Here is a 22733-nt window from a genome sequence, read left to right as displayed (position 1 = left end):
AATGCTTTACGTTTGATCTTTACACCAAAGGTTTTTCACATTTGGACAAAATACAGCACAAGTCTTAAAATTAGTATTAAAATAAACTTAACTCGCATAGCTTTTGCATAAATTCCTTAAAAGTAGCATAAAAGTGGCATATTTTGCCATTTCTAGCAGTAATAAGTTCATATTTTGTTCATATTTAACTTGATAACTAAATGACTACCTCACTAAACTGTGATAATCATGTACAATTAATACCTTGAAAAACATATTTTTCCTATTTGTCACTGACTGAAAATGACAACTCAAGGCTTGATGCTCAAGGCTTGGGTAATGACCAATCATGGCTCACCTGTTGGTCATGTGACATACCTAACCTGATTGATTGTTACCTGGGCCTTCAACACATGGGATGTCATTTTCAGTCAACAGCAAGTTGAAAAATATGCTTTTAAAGTATTCATTTTATATGAAATATTATCTCATTAAGATAGTAACTCATTCAACCCCAAAAAACATAATTTTACGTAATTATGCGCAGACATTCAATCTGTTATACAGATATTTTCAAGTGCGAAGCTAAAATATTTCCCTGCTAAAAATGGCTGAATAAGTCTATCCCTTTAAATGTACTTTGTACCTATCGTTGCAAAATCTAAATTTCACGATTTTGCTTGTACAATGACAAATTTTGACAATTTATCGTCCAACCCTAAGCCACATGATCATATCAAAAAACTGACACGTTATAATGAGACAGCCATGTTTAACCTTCTGTCGTCCGTCCACCAGTTCAACAGATGTTTCAATTGCCTCCAACTCATTCACGGCTCCTTCCAAGTAAACGTCCTGCCAGTCCTGACAGTCAGCGATGGTGTCAGCTCTGCCATTCCTGTCTGGTCGAACCCTAGAGAGAAACACATTGATGACATGTCCCCTCATTGACATTCAGAGCATAGACTGGGCAGTGGGGGTGAATGAGAACCACATCAAAGCAGACATCCTGATGCGTGAGATTATTTTTCTCCCTTCGCATGCTGGTTTGCTTCATATCGGAATATCGACATTAATTTCCCCGTGGAAAAACTTCGCTATCAGCGATGGAAATTTAATGTATGAGTAAAGCTGATTGAAAACCCTGCGAAGACGTTTTTGTGAATTGTTTCTGTCTTGAAAAATATTTCTAGATAGATTGTAAAAAGTACTAAATTGTTGAGGTAAATTATTAAAGTTTTTTTGCCTTCTACAGAAAGTCGCCTGGATGTTTCTTAATTATTTGGTAAACAAACCAAGTAGGTCTGATAATTAAGATTCTTAAAAAAAAGGCACCTTTTGCTTTGCAAATAGCGTTTCTCGATCATATTATGTTTGAGAATATTTGAAATTGCAGCTGTTTTCTGACTTTTCACTTGCACTGTATACAGGTTGAATTCATATTTCAATACTCATATTAATTACAGTTGCTCATTTGTTTAAAAACATTTAGGTTTTTTTTCTAATACTCTAAATCCATCCAGGTAAACTTTAATTCAAGCGATTCAATTTTGTTTAAAATAATTTATCACACAGTTTTTCAGAACTGCGATTAACTCATTCAGTGCCATCCATTGTTCAACCCTCTTTTGCAACAACTCTTGAAAATAAATACATGTATAAATAAATACTTAGGATTGAATGCCTCGATTCATGAAATATATGTAAAAATATGTATTTGGAATTGAATTTGGAGTTATTTTTTTCAACTATTGTACAAAAGACTCGTAAGCTTCTTGAAATTAATGTAAAATCATTCAATAAAAATACAATATTTAGTTTAGAAGACTGTTGTTAAAGCTTTTTTTAAATCATTTTTTGAACTTTTTTTTTTTTCTGTTGAGCCATCAAACAACTTTTGATGTTAAAACTTGACTAAGTTTGGTCCAAAAGTTTGCAAAGTTCAGCTGTGAAGAAATAACTTGAATTGAGCTAACATTAACCCTTAACGAAATGTAATCTCCTAAATTAACACATTAAATTTGATAAAAAGAATAATTCAAATGAAATATTTGAATCTGTGTGTATACGTGCATATGCGTTTAAATGTGGCATTCAGCTAATGCTATTAAAGTTAGCATGTCTGTCAGTTTGAGGGTGAATTATAATCATGGTCAGTTTGACCAAATATTTGACATGCAGACATACCATTTGTGTCCTAGTTTGCATTTGTTTTGGAGTCACTTGCAAGCAAACGTGAGCGAAGAAAGACATGTTTCTCCTTGTTTTGCCATTGAAACAAACAGAAAGGAAGTGGAATTATTTTGCTCAAAAACAAAAACATACTTCAGCGCCTCTGACTCGTTACGAAATTGTTCAGGCTCAGCAGGTGGCCTATAAGGACACATCCACCCACACAGGTGATATCTAGGATTGCCCGAAGCATGCATCATGTGAAAATTGTAGCCTTGGTGGAAGATCGTGACCAGGACTTAATATTCGAAAAATATAGCGAGCCTAACACCTGGGGTTAAAGGAATATGAAAAAGCCCAACAATTTGCTATGCATGGTTGTGCAAAGAAACTATTCGATCATGTCAAGGGATTGAGTGCAGATGGAAAATGGGAGAAAAAGCCCAAGGCGGGGAAATATATGCTTGGTAATAAATGTGTGTGTGTGCCAAAAGTTGTTTTGTGTGTGATTTATGGCATCTAAATGTGAGCGCGCGCATTGAGTATAGAGGTTGCCTTTCTAGTGCATTAGCATTTGTGCCATGGTGATGCTAGAATGCAAAAGGGCTGCTGGATGAAGTAATAGAGGAGAGGGGGATCAAAGAGACAAACTCTGTCTTTTTTCTGATCTTCTCCTCCTCTGCTAGTTGTGCAACTGCCATTTTGTTCAGACAATAAGACGCAGCAGCAAAAATTGAGCATAAAAACATTTTTTGTCACGGGTAAGCCGCCGGTTGCAACATCAGATATTCATGCAGGAAGATGGTAAGGAAGTTTCCTTTTTTTTTTCCGTTTTTGTTTTTAAACTCTATTTTTTTAAACTGTCTGCTTACAGCAGTGCTTCTCAGGGGGGCCCGAGGTGATGCCAAGGGGGCGGGGATGAGTGAACCCAAGGAAAAGGCTTTGTTTTTGTCATGTGAAGTATAATTGTAATAAAATAAGAATTTTCATCATCATTTTTTTTTATGGATTTATTCACTTTGATGCACTTGTTTTTTTTCTGTTTTAGACTAAGCTGTAACTTGCATAAAAGCTGAAAAAAAATAACAGTCGTTGAAGTTGATTTCTATTCCTTTTTGTCAATGTTAAAAAGAATTCAGGTTTAAGTATACTTATACAAGTTAAATAGCAGTTCAAATTCAAAACCAATACTTCGATCTTGTCTTGTTGCCTAAGTGTTGGTGCGTGTTATGTGTAGTAACCTAGAAAATACCAGAATTTGACCCCATAATTAAGGTTGCGTCTTTTTTGGGGAATCAAATTTACTCGTATATCAAATTATACATAATTTTTATAGTTTTTATACTATATGTTTAAAACTGTTTGAGCACAGCCATTGATTCACAACTATTTTGTAGTTGTTCCACAAAGTGACACCTTGAACAAATACCATCAAATAAAAATCCAATCAAAGAAAAAGAAACTGGAGATAAGCCACGTTTGACTATAAGCCTAAGGGCTCAAATAATGAGAAAAAAGGTGGGGCTTACAGCCTGAAAATTACGGTGCCTTCACTCAACCTCTATTTTTTGTTTTTGTGGATCCGATCAAAACTGCTGCTCCCGCAACTATTACAGAGGGAAAAAGTTACCCAAGTGAGGGTGATGTTTTCTCTTACACTCTGCTACGGGTATTGTTGAGGACACACGGGCCCCACTTTCTCCACTGCCAGTTGATGGTGGGAGCCGGGAGACCATAGGCGGTGCACGTTAACGTCTGCCCGCTGCCGCTGGGGTACGGGCTAGATGGTTCCGCCACTTCTTTCTCATTTACCTGGGGGGCAACTGCGAGAGAGGAGAAAGGGAGTCATAAAATGTGATGGGTTTTCAAAAAACACACTGTTATGTCTCCGGATATGAAAATTGAGATATCTTTATAATCTATTTCAACACCAAAATATATATATATATATATATATATACCGTAGACTGTCAGACACTAGCCATTCTGGTAATTGTTATTTTTTGGATGCATATTTCTGTGATCCTATTGGCATAGTAAACAACATATCCTGCTTTCCGCAGGATTGCAATTATGCGCAGGGGATTTTGTTTCATGATGAAACGTACCAACAATCATCAATTCATTCATTTTCTGCACCGCTTATCCCGGATTACCGGAAAGCTGGAGTTTATCCCAGCTGGAAACTAAATCGCGCGGAACCTCGGAAAGTTGAATGGCCTCGAAGTCAAACGTTTCCGACTGAGACTGTCACAATATGGTCGCTCATCTTTAAAGTAAAGACCGACTGCGACTAATAATCAAAGTTCAACAGAACTGGAGTGAACTCCGATATTGATTCTTTCAACCACTTAAAAGCACTTATACATCATTTGCTTTGACACGAGAGCATGCGGCCTCGCATCTATCTGTACGGGCACCCGTTACCATTAACAACAAGCGTGATGTTGAGTCTCCTCTCCAGGGCGGCTGCATTGTTCTTCAGCACGACCATGTAGAGAGCAGCATCACCGGGTCCCACGTCCTTGATCTCCAAGGCGTGGTTAAGGTGAATCCTCATGCGCTTCATCTTGAACTCGGGTCGCTCGGTAATCAGCTTTCCGTCTCTGTACCTTTGATACACAACAGAACGCAGCTGCTTCACTCCCTCCCGTTGAGGTACGCTCTCCCTAATTAAGTGAGTAAATCTCAAGGTGGGGAGGCCTAATTATGCTTTTAGTGTCTGCCTGTTAGACTTAATGGACACAACGGGGAGCCGCAACTTACCATCGGGTTTCAGGTGTGGGGAACGCAGATACATTCACATGCATTTTAAATGACTTCTGGCCAGATGTTACCTCCACCACTGGTCCGCTTCTGTAGTCCAGCTTTATAAATGGCTTTTCTAGGATGAAAGACAAGATATTCTACTCGGCGCGTGGTATAAAGTGCAGGAAAGATTGTTAGCCGTTGGATAGTGAAATCCAACAAAAGGGCAGCACATCTTTAAATAATGACAGGTAGTCGAATGCATCTGTGGATGAATTTAGTTTAAATATAACTCACTTTTGTTCCAGAGATCTTTTTATGCTAATATTGAAGACTTATGTAGTCACCGCTCATTTTTTTATGATAATTAAGATGGCGGAAAATTTCCAGTCCATCCATTCCAAGCCTTGTTGTATTAGCTCAGTATTTATCAAATAGTTGGGTGGAAAAATTGGTTTAGATTTAAGAGATGTGAATCTGAGGGTCCGATATCATGTTTAACTTGATTTATTCATTGTTTATTCAGTAAGTATTAATTACTCCATTCACTACCATTGACAGCTATTAACGTTGATCATTTTTACTGGGCTGGCTATGAATAAGTTAATTTTAAAACAATTTGGGTTCTCACCCATGTCTACTTTTAGTTAAGTTTGCACTAGGTCCCGTTATCGTTTCTCTTTGTTTGTTTTTTTAACATTTAAGTATTTGTCGAGTTAAAGATGAAAAAATAAATGACTATTGTCAATTCCTTCATTTATGTGGACGTAGAGTATAACTAAAATGCATACAATGGAAGTTTGAGTTAGTTTTAGAGCCATAAATGTAGTGTCAGCTATTGAATTTTTTAAGCACTCTACTTTTTATGTCATTCTAGTTTGACTTATTTCATTAATTTTGTTAACTATAACTTTAAACAGAAGGTTCTGCCCATGAAACCATCTGCTTCCACGATTCCATCTTGAATTAATTTCTGATTCGTTCCACATAATTAGCTATACAAAGTTGTAAAATTGTCTTTGAGCATATAATGAGCTGAATTGTTTTTTTAGTCTCTGCATGAGTCCTAACACTGTATTGCAGTTAGAAAAGAAATGGTAATAAAAAAAAAAAAAACATTAAATATTGCAGTCTGGTGCGCCGTCATCTCGTTTGTTTTCTCCACCATGAGCGAGTGCATACCGTGAACTGTGACCTGCATTGTTTTGGACTGCGTGAAGTCCACACTTGTGACGTTGCAGGTATACGGGCCAGAATCTGTAATCGAAGTCCTTGAGATGGTCAAGATGTTGGCCGCTTCTGTGGCGTGAGACAGCGCATCCCGATGATATCTAGTGTCCACCGAATTGTTGGTCTGGTCAGAAGAAAGAAGGGAGTGAGCTTTGTATAACGTTGTGGAAATGTATCCGGGTGGCCGTTCTGCTAACCTGCTTGCCTGGGTAGGTCCACTCAATGGTCACCCCAGTGTCAAACTCCACCTGCACTGTGCAGTTCAGGGAGAGGGCCTCCCCCGCAAGCATTTCCACGGGTTCTTCGGGAAACAGCTTGACATCGTAAACCCGACTTCCTGTCCGGGGAAAGACAGGGGGAGGGAGGTCACGGTGACATCGTCAGCAGTTTTTCCTTCCTCGCGCGACCAGAGGAAATGGCTCTCTTTGGACCAGAGGAACCATCTTACTATACACAAGCTCTCAGCTGTTTCCATTGATGTGTCAGAATATTGACATTAGCAGGATGTAGTGAAGTTGTAATTGAAGATAAAAGACACACAGTGGAGATATCTTTGGACATTGTCCACTGCGCTTCTTGGAAATGACATTCGGTGCACAGGAGTGTGTGGTTGCGTGATTGTTTTAACGTTCTGGGTCAAGATCCGATCTCGGCTCCCTCTGCTGATTCGCGGTTGTTGCTTTTGGCCATCGGGGCCATCTGTGACTTTCGGTTCACCCTCGGAAGTGAAAAGTGGACGATTACGCGCAGGGTGTGCATACATCCAGTGTTTTTTTAAGTTACCTCATTGCGAAGAAAAAAAATCTAACTATAATTTGCTCAAAACCGGTAGAGGCTCTTACGGCATCTGAAACATTGAATTGAGATAATGCTGATGGAAAAAGTGGAAGTAGCATACGTGGATCGATAGTCTATTTGGAGCTATTGTATTTGTAGAAAAGGGCTCAAGAGACGGCAAGGCGTATTACACAATGCAATTTCCCAAGGCATCAATGCTCAGCAATATTCAGGAAAATATCAGCAGAACACATCATGCAGGATAGTCAGGCGCAGTTACACCAAAGGACCCCTGAAAACAAGAGCTTGCTAAACTCAAAATGACAAATTTCTACCTGATGAGGGGCAGTTAGAACAGGTAACCACTAATTGAACAACATTTCTAAATATTTTAGGTAAACTATTATTTTAATAATCGATTAATCCATCAATTAATAATTAGATATTAAAAATGGTTTAATTTGATTAACTTATTCAAACTATTTTTGCAGAAAATATCCTACCATCCTTATTTTAACGATTCAATTACTTTTGTCCATAATGTCAGAAAATAGACAAACATGTTGACCACAGTTTTCCGAAATAAAAGCAGACGTTTGACTTCAACACCGACATAGTGTGTTTTGTGAACGAGAGCAGAAATCTGACTAAATAAACTGCCAAGAGGTGAAATTATAGGTGAAATTATAGGAAGTTTAAGACCAAACAAATATTCAAATAAAAAAACGATCAATTGTTTTGATGATCTTTTTTCTTGTTTAAAGGTCAACACTTACATTCATACATATAAATAAAATGTCAGTTAAAGTTCAGTTTCAGTGGGTTTTATGCTTTAAGCTACTGTTAGCTAACTTTACCAACACATAACCAAGTAAGTTCTGATAAATGTTATTTATACAAAGAGTGGTTTACACATTATGTTTTTCAGTTTCTCCACAGTTAAAAACTGGTGACACTTCCATTATTGTCAAAGTAGCTTCATTGCATGTATCATTTCATGCTATTTATTTACTTTCTTTACTAACCTTATTTTATTGAATTTCAAAACTTGATCTCTGACAAAGACTACCAATTACACTCTTAAAAAAAAGTGTTTTTTTCAGTAAAATACTGGCAACTTAGCTGCCAGAAAAGTACCGTTAAATTATGACAACACATTTTCCAGATTTACGGCAAAAAACTTGTTACTGTTGATTTTACAATTACAAAATGTACTGCGTACAATTGTATTGATACTGTTGATTTTACAGTTACAAAATGTACTGTGTAAAATCAACAGTATCAGTCCAATTTTTCACCGTCAATGTAAAAAATGTGTAACCGTAATTTAACACTACTTTTATGGAACCATGCCAGTATTTTACCGTAAAAACAGCATTTTTTTTTTTTTTTTTTTTTTGCCGATGTAGCTATGTTGTTATCATGTGATAAATTAGCATGATCCAGAAGCAGATGGAATGCGCCCCTTTAACAAAACTACCCTTAATCAATGCCAGGTCCCTCCAGATAGGACTAGAAGCACTCCTGTTCAAAACACAACTATGTTTTTTGCTTCATTTGTTCTTCGCCTTTGGTTCTGTGCACATAATGGCACATGTGGCGGCATAAAAGAGGCAAGCTGCCTTTGTGGGAAATGACATGAAAAAAAATAAATAAATAAAAGAAAATGGCAGCAATAAGGTCTAATTGGTATTGTGCAATGATGGCATTTTAATGATTTAATAACTGCTCGTTTGGCGGATGGTGGTAGAATTAGATCAGTTGTGTTTTTGTAACCTCATAACACAATGAGAATGATTCCATATACATGTGATTCATACAAGGCAATACATTACACGCTGACTACTGGAATACTTTATTCATATGCACATCATGTATCTGCATATTTGCTATATTTTTGGAATGTTTTAAGTGGTTTCCCGGGGATGAAATTTGGGAGAAAAACTGAGGAAAAATAAAACCATTACAGAAGTCCGGCCAAATAAAAACAAAGTGTTCCATCACAACAATCACCCTTGCCAAGACAGCCCATCATCCTCATATTAGCATAACAACATTGATAAAGTTCTTGAAAACATTTGAAGGACAATTAAATCTGCAATTATGCGTCGCTAAATGGTACTTAATGATGAGATCATTTATTTTTTGTCATATGATGTTGTGTCATCAGAGCTTTGTGTGCATTTTGAAAGGCAATGACAAGTTTTCTGATGTGCTACTTGACTTTTCTCAAGTTATAATTTATTGTGTGGTATCGACTTCACAGTCAAACTTCGTCAAGGTTACAACTCAAGATGGATTTTATGTCAATAGGAATTTGTACAGTAATTCTTGTGCCAATTAAACAAAGGAAACGTCATGCTTTATGGGATGGAAAAATATGATTTTTGACATATCTTAATAGGTTTAATAGATGCAGATTTTAACCCTTGTGCGGTAGTTTGATCATTTTTCAGCCATTTTCTTTCACATCATTCTTGCTGTATTTTAGCCAAGGGATGGCACACTCCTGGTGGTGTGACAATAGGAGGTTGTGTTATTTTAAATTATGTCATGTTGTCATTATCTGGCTGAAATTTCAGCTCCCTAGTGCCTTCTTTCAATGCTTTATACCTTTGATGTAAAGATGAAAGGATTGGACAAACTACTGCACACGAGTTAAAGGTATCTCAAAACTTTATTTCACCATTTTCAGCAGTAACGTTTTTTTTTTTTTTTTTGCTCATTTAATTTGATAACTAAATGATTTCTCATACACATATTTTTTGCTTGCTCAAGGCACAGATAATGACCTACCACACAGCTCCTCGGTTTTCTTGTTTTGTTCATGTAAATGGCAAAATGGGTTTTTAAAGGCATTGATTGGAAGTAAAAAATAATTTAGCTGACCAAATCTTAATGTTTCCCTGCTGTTGTATCCCTTGAATTCATTTCACAGTCTGTGCACCACCGTTTTGCTTAGCGACAGAGTTCAAATGATCTCTGAATTTAGCTATTTAATGTCTCTGTGTGACCCAAGGTAATTATATTTCTTTTTTCCTGATGGGGAAATAGAATCGTCTGTTTGACAGAGGCGTTTATCTTAAGTGGTGACTAATCATAGCGCAGAATCCATTAGACGGAAACTTCCTGTGCAAATGCCGCATCTAGACAAGTAATTTTGATTTTGTGCTAGCATTTGTGCTGTCCGACTTTTATTTTCCTTTTCCCCCAATAGTTAATGGCTGGTATGTTTTAGAAATTCTTCTAATGCGGGTATTTCCCCTGATAAAAATGACATTTGGTAATTCCCAACCTAGAATCAATGCGATAATCCATGAAGTCACCTCAATCCGTGTTATCTCAAATTGGCACAGCCATGCTTCACCCTTATTTCACTTGATCTCTTTTCGAGGCGGCTCCCTTCGTTGATATTCCATGGCTTCACCCGGCATGCGCACAGACCCCTCCTGCTTATTTACCTGTAGTGTGAATCAGGTAGTTAGCCGAGTGATACTCTTTGCCGTCGAGGCGGGCCACGCAGGAAAAGCCGATGAGCATCGGCACGGTGTCGATGACGCGCCTGGGAATAGACCAGCCTCGTTTGTTGTTCCAAGTCAGCTGGTTCTCGTCCAGCGGGTCGGGATACTGAAAGCACGCAACCAGAAAGTGCAATTAAACTCTCGATCGGCTTTGATTAGAGCGCTAAAACCGCGTCCCTCTACAAACCGTGTAGAGTGTGACATTGAGGTCGGGCACCGTGACCAGGCACGGCACGACGACGTCCGTGGAGTAGCGCGTGATAAAAATGGTCTCGAGGTTGTTGTCGCTGGCCGCGTCCCTCCTGAGGAAAGGTTGTTCGGGGTCTGGAAGCAGATGGGGGAACAGCGGGTCATTAATGAGTCGCCCTCATAGCAGCCGGCATAATGGCAGCCATTATAGCGCGCCAAATATAACGCAGCCCCATAATGACCCCAAAGGGCACACCATACGAGAGCTTTATCGACATTACTAGAATATGCGTAAGAAGAATACGTATTTTGATTAAATCTGCAACACCTTGATTCGCTTCTATTGTGACTCGCAGCTAATGCGGCACTAATGTTTTGTCAAGCCATTTACGCCGCAGCTGTTATCGCAGCAAATGCTCGTATTGCCGCAGCGTGAGTGCAGGCTGCCGTGCCTATCGCGACGCGCTCCAGCCAGCGTTGCGAGCCCTTCCACGCCGGCCACAGATGATGTAGTGCCGCTGAAAATTACTCACTTTTTTTCTCTCCCATTTCGCCTTCTCTTCCAAGGCCATTTCTTTTATTGCTAGTAAAATAGAAAAGTTGGAGAAGGTGCCACTGAAGGGCTGGGCGGATAAATAATACAGAAATCTTTAGAAGGAATCACAGCTGGTCCTATGGCCTCTCCAGATTCTGTTTTTTGAAATTTCCTTTCCTATCCTATCAAGCAAGATATACCAAAAGTACTTGGATTGGATAGGATCATCAGGATTTTACAAAAGTGCCTAGAAACAAAATTTAGATCAACCTTTACGATAGGATTTCAGGCATAACTCTTTAAATATTTAAAGCAACAGGGCACTCATACTTTGACAGATGACGCAAAGACAATCAAGGCTCGTGTTTGACCCGTGTGTGGTATTTTGACCATGACCATTTTTTTAATCATTTTCTTCCACGTCATTTTCAGTATTTTTGCCAAAGGATGGCACACTCCTGGTACTGTGATAAATAAGTGGTCGTGCCATGTTGAACTTTGCCTTTTCATCACCATATACACAAAAATACAAGGATACAGTACAGTATTAGCAAACAAAAGCAAATATAAACATTTTTTTTTCCTGTATCATAATATTACTATGTTCTGTACCATTTTTTTCGTACCGATAACTGTACGAGCCCTCAACTCAATACGAGTCACCAATACAATACTGATGACCTAGTATCAGTACCAATAGTACTTGTGATACACCCCCCCCCAAAAAAAAAAACCTAATAGATCATATTAAAGAAATATAGAGCTCTTTCAATACAGCATTTCCAATGAAATCTCATGAACTTAATGTCAATTTTCCATTCTTCTGACTTGTAATTTTTTCAGTTTTGTTATCGGGACTGCAATAACAGTATTGTCTGTCATCAAGTACTGATACCATGAAATAAGGCCAGGCCAGGGATGCGGCCCGGTTTGTATTTCTGCATTAATGCTTCTAAAGCTCCCACGGGCACCTGCAAAAAAATTACACATATTCCATTTAAATGGGAGCTTAAATTGAATCTCAGCCCACCCCTTAAAATACAAGATATTTTTTAAGCATGTCATTCTAGCTAGAGAAGCATAATGACATGCCCAACTCGACTGAAATGTACAAACAAAATTACAGCTATACCCTCCCATCTCCCCCGACCAGTTTTTACATTTTTTTCATCCGATGATGCAATGACTGTACAGCATGTGTTATCGTCTGAAAATATACCTCGTTAGCTGACTTAGCATACGTAGTAGCAAACACCTGTCTTATGCGGAACATTTCTATTATTACCGTTGTGAGGTAGGAATGTTTGCTGACATTTTTTACAGCTTGGAAAAGTTTCAGGTGGGCAGAGACAGCGCCACTGTCCTCTGTTTCTATAGGAATGGGAAAGGCTAGCTACTAGCTAGCTAGCTGTCTAGATTTGACTTTCCAGACAGGCCCTTAAGACTCTGGAGGATAAATTGAATTTGAGTGAGTGTTGGTGCATGTGGTCCAGGCCAGACAGATTAAGGGGCCACCGTCTGTCCGGTTAACTGCATCCACATGCGGCCTCTTCTCATCCTGCCTCTCACCGGCTTCTAATTGAAGGCTACGACTTCATCTGCTTCTGATTGGCCCACCTGGTTAGATGTGTGGAAGCATGTTTTGGCACCTTGTCAGGGCGAATAAACAAGAATTTCTCATGAGTGGACCTGGACTTTTTTGAGTCACTTCTCTCTTTTTTTCTATTTTTTTCTTCAGCTTTTCAGTTAATACAGCAAGGCAAGGGGACGCTCCAGCTGTCCCCAGACATCAATGTAATTAAAACTAATGTACGTCAAGATGTTACATCAGATGATCAGTAAATTGCCAGATGCCAACGTCTATTTGCAGTGACACACGCTAATGACTGCTCAAATTGACGTGACGCTAAAATTTTGCCTTTTACCGGTGAGACATCAAAATTAAATGCCTTCTAATTTAAAACTGTCTACAAAAACACTTTTCTAAATTTTGATATTTTAAAATCATACTGTATTTTGTCTGATGCTTTGATGTGTATATCAAAGGCATTTTACATCAAAGAAAAAGCATCGAAAGAAATGACACAGAAGAAGCTGAAATTTCAACCAGATGGTGACATGTCAAATTTCATAGTTATCACATAGCCACAAGTGTCCCATCCCTTAGCTAAAATATTCAAACAATGATGTGGAAGAAAACAACCCAAAAATGATCAAAATACTGCACATGGGTTGAGTAGAGAGCTGATGATATGCTGCTGCTGCTGGCTGCTCTAAGAACCACATCATTATTCTCACTATGTTGTAATAGCAACAGCGGCCAGAAGCGGTGCCAACAAAAACAAAGATCAAGCACAAACGTATGAACTGTTAAACTAAATCATTTCCAAAACGTTATTTAGGGTGCAGCTCACGCGGCCCGGTACCAGTTGATCCACGGACCGGTACTGGTCCGTGGACTGGTGGTTGGGGACCGCTGCTCTAGAGGGACATTTTATTTAGCATTTTCACTTATCTTTCAAAGCCGACCAAATATTGTGAATAATGTTTATGTAAATATGGGTGGTATCATATGGAAGATTGACTCCCACTTTGAATTGCATGTAGGTAATAGCTGTGATGTAAGTGTCAAAAGACTGCCATCCAGTGGTCACAGTTATCACTACAGTGCTCATTTGGCTTATATTAGGTAAGCATTAGTCAAAGGTGTCAGCTCTTCTCCATAAAAAAAAAATAAAACAACATATTTGAGCAGCATTTTATCATTTATTATTGTTATTACTATTTTAAAAGATCATAATTTTCATCCATGGCACCGAATGGTTAAATTATGTTTGGGTTGACAGAATGTGAATTAATTACGTTATAAGGACACTAATTAATACCATATGTGTTTGTGTTACTAGTAGTTTCATGGGTGTCATATTTAACACATTTATGCTTGATTTATATGTTGTGGTATGGATTAATGTGTAAAAGCCTTTGATGTTTTTTTTATGCTCTTCTACACCTTGTATGTACCGTACATTTACAGGGTAAACAAAAGAGCAATGTCATGCTATCTTTAGTTTCCTGACACAAACTTACATGGCCAAATTTAATGAGGTGCGAACTCACATAGTGCCGCAGGCACTATTTGACGAATATGGCGTTTGATCAGTTTGGAGGTGCGGTAAAGAATTTAATACTATGGCGGACAATGTGAAACCAAGGGGAACACAGTTCACAGTAAAAGTCATTTTTCACTGGTTATCACATCTAACAGATCTCTAACAGTGAATCTCTTTCAGTGATTCCGCCGGAAATCGTTCCGGGAGGAGATAAATTAGCAGGAAGCAGAAGCATCATACCGCTATTTGTGAAATACTATGTAACTTCTCCTATTAAAACAAAATGTGGATGGAGTTGCCCATGCTGACTTTAACCAACCTCTTTGAATCTCTCATTTCCAAATGATCAACCAAGCTTGTCTCTAGGGTCTGAGTGATGCAGTCAACAACTGAGTTTCTAATTATACGGAAGCAGCTTTGATATTGAAATGATGCCCGAGCGAGAGATGAGTCTCGGAAGAAAAACTTTTTTTTGTTAACTCTCAACAAAAAAGAAACTAAACACTAAGTCCAGATGGTCGTGCCAAAGATCTGCTGACCATCTTTGGCAGGAAGAGAAATTATTTCTCCAGCGAGAGAACAAATTTAGGCGGAACCAATATGTGCTGACACACTGCAGCAACAGTAAAAACAAAATGATTGTTCAAAGGCAGCCAAGAAGATGTTTTCTTCAAACTCATCTTTTTTAAACTCATGCACTGTAACCTATGTAATCCTTTACCCCGTTTTACAGTTTTGGATGAGCGTTCTTCAATTTTAAGGCTCATTAACTTAGAAGTTTTGGCATAGGTTTTGCAGATGCCCTTCCTGATTCAAACCTTTCCGATTCATCTCGGCTTAGTCGGGCTGGCTTTCCCAAGAGGCTTGGTTGGCCTAAAGTCAACGATGTGTTTACAGCACAGGGCAACCACAAGATGTAAATGCATCAATGGAACTTTTTTTTTCCAATGTGTACAAAATGTTGCATTTAACATCTCAAGATAATAAATAGATCAATTTCACTGGTATCTCAATGGGTGCCTCAGTGGATGAGTGGTTTGCACGTCCGCCTCACGGTTAAGGGACTCGAGTTCAATTCCACCAACTCCGGTCTTCCTGTGTGGAGTTTGCATGTTCTCCCCGAGCCTGCGTGGGTTCTCTCAAGAACTTCGGCTTCCTCCCACACTCCAAAAACGTGGCAGGTGTATTGGACACATTGAATTGTGATTGGGTGCATGAATGGTTGTTTTTTTCCAGTGTGCCCTGCAATTGGCTGGCAACCAGGTAAGGGTTTCCCCCGCCTACTACCCGAAGTCATCTGAGATAGGCAGCAGCAAGCCTGTGACCTTTGTGAGGATAAGTGGCTGAAGAATATGGATGTATGGATTGATGGATAGTATCTCAATGCATCATTAAAATACCATTTATAGAGAGCCAAAACTGTTTTGGACTGATTACGTTGATCAGAATGAGACATGCTTAAAAAAAACATTAAAAATAGGAAGCGAATGATGTCCTTTTTTTCTTTTTTTTTACCTCTAGAATGTCCATTTAAATTCGAGGCAAAAAAATGCACTACTTCAGCAAAAGAGAGCCTTCACAATGCTGTACTGTGTGTGATTATTGCTGTCATTTTTAGCTGTGTGTATACTCAAAAGTAATAATGACACCAGCAATGCTTGAAGTCACCCATGGGGTATAAGCGTGGCCCACTTGGAATCACTTCTGAACAGCTGCTAAAAATAGCATCAATAGTGAGTGGAGCCATGACAAGCTAATTAAGTGGAAACGAGGAATAAGTGGTTTGTGGTCAACCATTTTGTGTGTGCACGATGATGACTCACCCCTGACAAAGACGTAAGTGCTAGCAGCCGTGGTGCCGTCAATGATGGCCTTCAAATCTTTGTAGTAGCAGCGATAAAAACCCGTGTCCTGAGCCCGCACGCCGGTAAGCATCAACTTCTTGCAATATGGCCTCCCACGTAAGCCGGGACACTCGCTGACCACGACTGCCCTCGTTCCCAGCGGCCTATCGGGAGGCGCCTGACCCTGGCGCTCACTTAGCTTCTGTCCCACCAGAGAGCGGTCAGGCCAGGCCCAAGTTAGAGTGCGTTGCCCCCTGAGGAGAGCCCAAACAGAGGTCATATACAAGTTAGCTAAGATGCTAATTTCATGGAAATGTCACTTGTGAAATACAGAGGGTTTAAACCTAAAGTAGTTGAAATTGTTTGCTTGTGCGAGTGCATGCCTGCCGGGTGCGGCATGTAATTTCCTCTGTGCATCGATCCATACTTCCCCGTTTGTTTTATAGCTAAAATTGAGTTACACGAGTACGTTTAAAGCTGCAGGCACCATGTGAGCGCTCTCCACACCTACGCATGACCACATCTGCGGACAGTTCCAAATGATGATGACTAGAAATAACTCTGCAAATGGAGATAAAAGTATTCTTTGGGCTATTTTGCAGTCATTGTATGGGGTCGCCTTTGGATCATTTTTCTTTGTTAAAAATGTGATTGACAATGAAGACTCTCCCAGAAGACAGTGACATTTAGCAAGAGGAGGAGCAGAAATGAATCCTAAGAGGCCAATTTTCAAGACAGTGAGAGAAGACTTATGAATGATTGACAACATGGCAGCAGGAATCATGGAAAATATCGAATTATGATAAGACTGTCCTGCCTTTTGAGTCAAATCACATATTGGCTGAGGTAACAGAACTCAGCACTACATAGAATTCAATACAGTAACCTTGTATCCTTGAATATATAATATGGCATTTCTTTATAAGGTCATTCTATGCACCTGTCATTCAAAACAATGTAAATATAATTTTTTTACAAGCATTGCAAGTTGTGCAAGAAATTGACTTGGGCGCCACATTTTTACATAAGTGCAAAAGTCATTGTTTGTATGAATAAATAAACAAATATATGAATAAACATTAACAGATTGAACTTTTGGCAACACAAATATTTGACAAGAAAAACTTTTACTTTTATGCTTTTTCCTGCCACTCACTATTTGTATTGAATTGCATTTCTATGTGTGTATATTTTTGTTCATTTTATTGTGTCCCAAACTTATGAATTATGTATTTTACCCATGTGCAGTATTTTGGCCAATCTTTTTATGTTTGCAACAAAGAGATTTCAAATCAAAGGGAATGACACTTGGGAACTGAAATTCCACTTAGTAATCACACTACCCAGATTGTGCCATCCCTTGGCTAAAAAACTGCCAGAATGAAGTGGAAGAAAATGGTCAAAATACTGCAGATCAATAAAAAAAAAAATGATGAATCAAACAAACAAATCTTAACTTCCTGCAATTTTAAAAATGATAAGTGATTTATACAGGGCATACAAGAGTCATGTAAAGTACTAACCCTAACTGTATTTTTACTTTCAAAATGATAAAACTTTGACTTTTCTTCCAATTGACATGTAGCCATGGACCTTCTGTGGACAATGGCTGTGTCATGTCTTTGTCAACACAATTCATGCACTTCAAGGATTGATTGTCATAAAAACATGTTCAGTACAGAAAAACGCAACCTAAACACACTTCCAATCTTTCAAGGCTGGATTCTACATAGGGCATAGAAAAACGATTGTGAACATTGTGTTGCTTAAAACTTATTGTGTCTGTGGACATTGTTGTAGAGTTTTCAGCTGTCAAAACTGCCAGCACACGCATACCTGCATGTGATAGTGAGTGTTTGATGGACCGGAATCACAAGGTCGTCTCCGGAGCTGTCAAGAATCGGAGGCGTCATAGAAAAGCCGATCGCAAGACCTGGAGAAGGGAAGAAGAAATGTCTGTTGAATTTGTTCCTCGAACAGGATCAACTCTTATTGGCGCCGATGCCGTTCTGTAAAATGTCACACGCACGTCAGTCAACCAAACTTGACCTTACAGCAGCCCGGATGCCAAGTTGTTCATTACATTTAGAAGATTTAAGGCTGTCCAGGGGTAATGGTTTTTGGGTTTTTGTGCCGCGAAACGTCCGGGCCGACCTTTGGGCGGGGATCATTCGAAAGGTCACGCCACACTTCTGACTTCATTGGGTTCCTTGTGATTGAATTAAAAAAAAATGTCAGTCACACAGTCTGAAAGAACTTGAAATTGACTGGTCACAGGTTTCAGACAGGAGCTGTGGAAAATTGATGAAGTGATGCAACTCCCTTTCCCTGAGAAGACCATGGGTCACAAAACAGATGATACCCAAATATACATTTTTTTTTTTGTATTGTGTTCTAAGAGTAGGACTTGTACTTAACGTGGGGGGAAGGGGGGGGGGGGTCAATTGCAATTAAGATACTCATTGATATTTTGTGAAACGTGGCTATTGCGAATTTGAGCAGCTAACAAAATTCAAAGCGTTTGTTATTGCTTTTGGCTTGGCTTCTGTGTTGTCAACTATAGCTTGAAAATGATGGATTATTGCTTAGCCTGGCTGTCAAGTCATGGTTGTTGAAACCTGCTGTGGGGGAGATTAGTATATCATTTAAATTCAGAATGGCTCACGCAGAAACACACTTTTGTAAATAGTCTGCTCACATGATATACTTTGATTCATTTCTCATCTGATCTTCCATTTCTTCGCTTTATCATTTCGAAGTGCGCAAACAACCACAGAAACAAAATACCCTTGACTCCTCCAAACTGGGATGTCATATGGGCTCAGAAGTGTAAGATGAAAAACATTCTGGTATTGTTTGTCACCGGCTGCATAAATTTGAATAAAAAAGGTGAAATGAAAATCAAAGTACAGCAGGCAAACACCAATTCTGTATGCAAATCACTCACTCTCACAAAATATGATGAGTCAAATGCCTATGCAAATGCATTCATCAAATGTTGGTAATATATATATTTTTTTTAACCACAGAGAGTTTTTAGCCCTTGTTGGAACAAAATATCCGACCCAATATGCTAGATTAAACCCTCAAAGTGTTAACTGAGTGGAGATTTGCAGGGTAGGTCACTTTTTTTTTTTTTTAATCAAAATTGTTGCTCAGATACTTTTAGTTTACATTGGCTCTCATTGTGCGGAAAATGGTTGGAGACATCTGCTCAAGGCCAACAATTATTTGTGGCCAAAAATCTTTACTGCCACTCCTTTTCACAATTCTGTTGCCTTGACAACAAAATCAGGGCTCCGCTCCCTTACATAGCAAAGGCAATTGAACGGGGCACATACCATACACGTTGGGCAGTAGCTACTGCAAAATCAAAGTTAATTCAAATAAACATTGGTACCTCCAGAATTTTTTCATAGCGGTGGCCAGAAGGGGCCACTTAAAAACTAGACAACATATTTTCAGGATATCACTATACTGTTGTATAGTAGCAAACTGCCTAGTAGAAAACTATCACAAAGACTTAAAGAACTGCCAACTGATGTTTTTGATTTGTTGTGGTTTATTATTACTGATGACACAGTGTGCACAGACTAACAACAATGCAGTTAACATTGAGTTTTGCAATGAAAATAAAGCATGAGTTGTGATATTCTTTTCTTTGCTACATTTGCATTATAGCTACCAGCGAGGCATGGGCCGATTCACTGGTTGATGGTGTACCGCAGTAGTTCTCAAATGGGGTTGCAAATATTCCTGTGGGTACTTGAAGGAAATTCAGGTGGTACTCGAGATTTTAAATAAAACAAATAAACATGCAAAAATCCTTGAATCCAGAATTAATCAACTGTTTCAGGAATATATCAGTTCATAAAACAAATTTTAGCATGTTATTCAATTTCAGTATTGTAAAAACTGAGATTCTCCCCCATACGAGAATGGTTCGACCCCACTTGTCAGGTGCCACCTCTCGTTACCTGTCAAGTTGATGATCTTTCTTTGTGAACGCATCGCTACTCTGATCCCAAAAGAGCACATTTTAAGTTGAATATTTTTCCGTCGACAAAATAAAGCAGCTCCCTAACCAAAAAACCCCAAAATACACAACATGTATCTCTTCCAGACCAAGAATACTTTTATCGCGTTTATTACAAACAAAACAACTACTGGGGAAAAGCACTAAAATCTATACTAGCCATTAGGATAGCCAGCAAATTTATAGCGTTGGCCATGGCTTCTCCCTAGTGGACCTACTCCATATAAAGACTATAAACTTTACGCCTATTGCTGGTGAATTTATTATGACCAAAATCAACATTGTAAATCCATTTAGAGCTGAAGCTCTGATTTAAAAAGGCAGACGTACTCATCACTATTCCACAGTGCTGCCTGACATGGTGTCTTTGCCTTACATTATATCCTACAACAAGGACACGGTCTGTTAACTGGCATCAGATGGACAAATAAACGCACATATGGTCTCCTGGGACATTTTTATAAACATTTGTTAACCCCTGCATTTGTCATTGTCGTCCTTCAAGGACTAGTTTGTTTTTTTTTACTGTTCACAATTTAGACAACAAGACCAGTAAGCACCTTGGCAAACAAACACATAAAAGCCTTCAAGTGGGAAATGGTGTCAAGCTATGAATCCTTCACAGCTTGACTCCCAGCAGGCGATTCCTGCTGTTCCTTTACCGATCCCAAGCTCTGCTCCTGACAACAAGAAAAGCCGAGCTAACTTATTGTCAGGGGGCCGATGTGAACTTGCCACCAACTGGAGTCCCATCAGCATCCCTCTGCCACACACAACCTTTGTGTTTTGTGCCTCCCACCAGAGATGCAGACAGCCAAAGAGCAGACTGGCACCTTAGGAAAAACAATAACTCTGTTGCCACCTCCTCCCACACACTACACAAACTATTTTTAAAGTTATTCAATAATTTGAATCTTTTGTTTAGCGGCACCTGCAATGGCAGCAGCCCAACCAGCAGCTGAATAAATGTTTAATAATATTAGGATTGTCAGGGTTCTGTGTGATTGACCCAAAAGCAGGGAGGCAAGGCATGCTTGCACTAAAAAATGGCAAATGGATTCTCATCTTGCGACTGTGCTGACAATATTTTTCCCTCATTTAAAGGGGTATTATCATGAAAAGTCAACTTTTTGGAGCTTTTATCCATGTTCCATTTTTGATTTCTCACCCTTAACCAGTACTTTTCAAATAGTGGGGCGGATGACCCCAGGAAAAAGGCTTTGTTTTTGTCATGTGAAATGTAATTGCAATAAAATAAGAATTTTCATCTTTTTTTTTTCAGGCACTTTGATGCACTTGGTGATTTATTTTTTCTGTTTTAGACCAAGCTGCAACCTGTATAAACGCTGTAAAAAATAATGAATAGCTGTTGAAAGTTGATTGAGTGTCTGTGTGATGGGGGCGGGTTTCTCTTTCCAATTGGGGGGGGCTTGGCAAAATATAATTGAGAAGCACTACCATAAACACGCACAAAGTCTTATTTTCCCTCAATGATTGATTTCTAAGCATCCGTTGCTTATTCTACGCTCACAACCTTGCCCGAGCAGATAAATACTCCGTATCGCCAGTGCAAGAGGAAATACACTCGAACCTTTACCATGTCTTTGAGTTTTGTTTTGGTTCTGGAGCTTAGAAGAGATTTTGCACCGATTTGGACAAATGAACAGCCATTTGTCATTTATCAATGACAACGTTTTACTTAAGAAAATGCAGAAAATATGTGTTTGGGAGCACATTGCCAAACAATCATTGTCACCAGTAAATAATTCACCCGTGGGCGGAACTATTGTTATGAATACTGAGTTACCACGGAGAGTGATTTGATAGGAGGAATGAGTGTTAGTGAGAGTGGTGTATTAATGCCGGTTTGCATTTTAATGTCAGTAAAACATCTGTTTTTCACCCCTTTATTCACACTGTTAATAGTCTCCATCATCCGCGAGCCACATGGGGATGAGCAGTCAAGATGATGGCTGGACGGATGTTTTGTGGTCGGCCGGCATTGAACCACATCATGAAGCAGCATCATAAGAGGTAAGAGGTGCGGCCTCTGCAAAAAACCGTAAGATGTGCGGCTTTTGCGAACATGTTAAATAAGGTATCACAAAACGCATATTTAATAAGAAATTAATTTGCCAATGAGCAAAATATAATTTATATGCACATATTTAATTGTGGAAAATGGAAAAAAAAAAACATGATCTAGCCTCTTTTTAACTCTTGTGCACACACTTTGCAAACTACACATTGCATTTTGTTTTCCTAGTTTTGTAAATGCTTTTAAAGGCGTAGTAATTAAAGTTATTTATGAATATTTTTGTTCTTTCAACCACTCAAATTGTTCAGTGGCATCTGTTCTATCCATAGATACGTAGATTAAATTTATTATCACCCACAAAATATTGAAAAAGTGCTATGGTCTGTCTTTGTAGTCTGTTACATGATGATGACACTTTAAGACATAGCGATTAACTGCCACCTACTATCTTGAGTTGAAACACAAGACAATGAATTTTGTCTGCTGACATAGCTTGACCGCCACTAAACGGAATGTTGCAAAAATTGCCGGAAAATCTATGTCATAAATCCTAT

The 22733-nt window shown here is 38.8% G+C and overlaps 1 protein-coding gene across 1 annotated transcript in view; it reads right to left on the bottom strand.

Moving 5' to 3' along the window:
* flt4 (fms related receptor tyrosine kinase 4) overlaps positions 1-22733 on the bottom strand; it is an 86101-nt gene that overhangs the window by 29052 nt on the left and 34316 nt on the right. Inside the window, exons 3-12 of the mRNA XM_088431399.1 lie at positions 17942-18038; positions 16085-16359; positions 10615-10751; positions 10368-10533; positions 6327-6466; positions 6082-6253; positions 4918-5035; positions 4579-4763; positions 3809-3974; positions 757-892 (exon numbers count right to left, since the gene is read on the bottom strand). Coding sequence (XP_088287525.1) covers positions 757-892; positions 3809-3974; positions 4579-4763; positions 4918-5035; positions 6082-6253; positions 6327-6466; positions 10368-10533; positions 10615-10751; positions 16085-16359; positions 17942-18038 — 1592 coding nt within the window. The remainder of the gene's footprint in view (positions 1-756; positions 893-3808; positions 3975-4578; positions 4764-4917; positions 5036-6081; positions 6254-6326; positions 6467-10367; positions 10534-10614; positions 10752-16084; positions 16360-17941; positions 18039-22733) is intronic.

The sequence above is a fragment of the Hippichthys cyanospilos genome, chromosome 13 (assembly GCF_059441005.1).
Source record: "Hippichthys cyanospilos isolate Australia breed blue-spotted pipefish chromosome 13, RoL_Hcya_1.0, whole genome shotgun sequence".
Classification (NCBI taxonomy): domain Eukaryota; kingdom Metazoa; phylum Chordata; class Actinopteri; order Syngnathiformes; family Syngnathidae; genus Hippichthys; species Hippichthys cyanospilos.
Note: the sequence above shows the minus strand (reverse complement) of the source record. Positions and strands in the feature narration are given on the sequence as shown.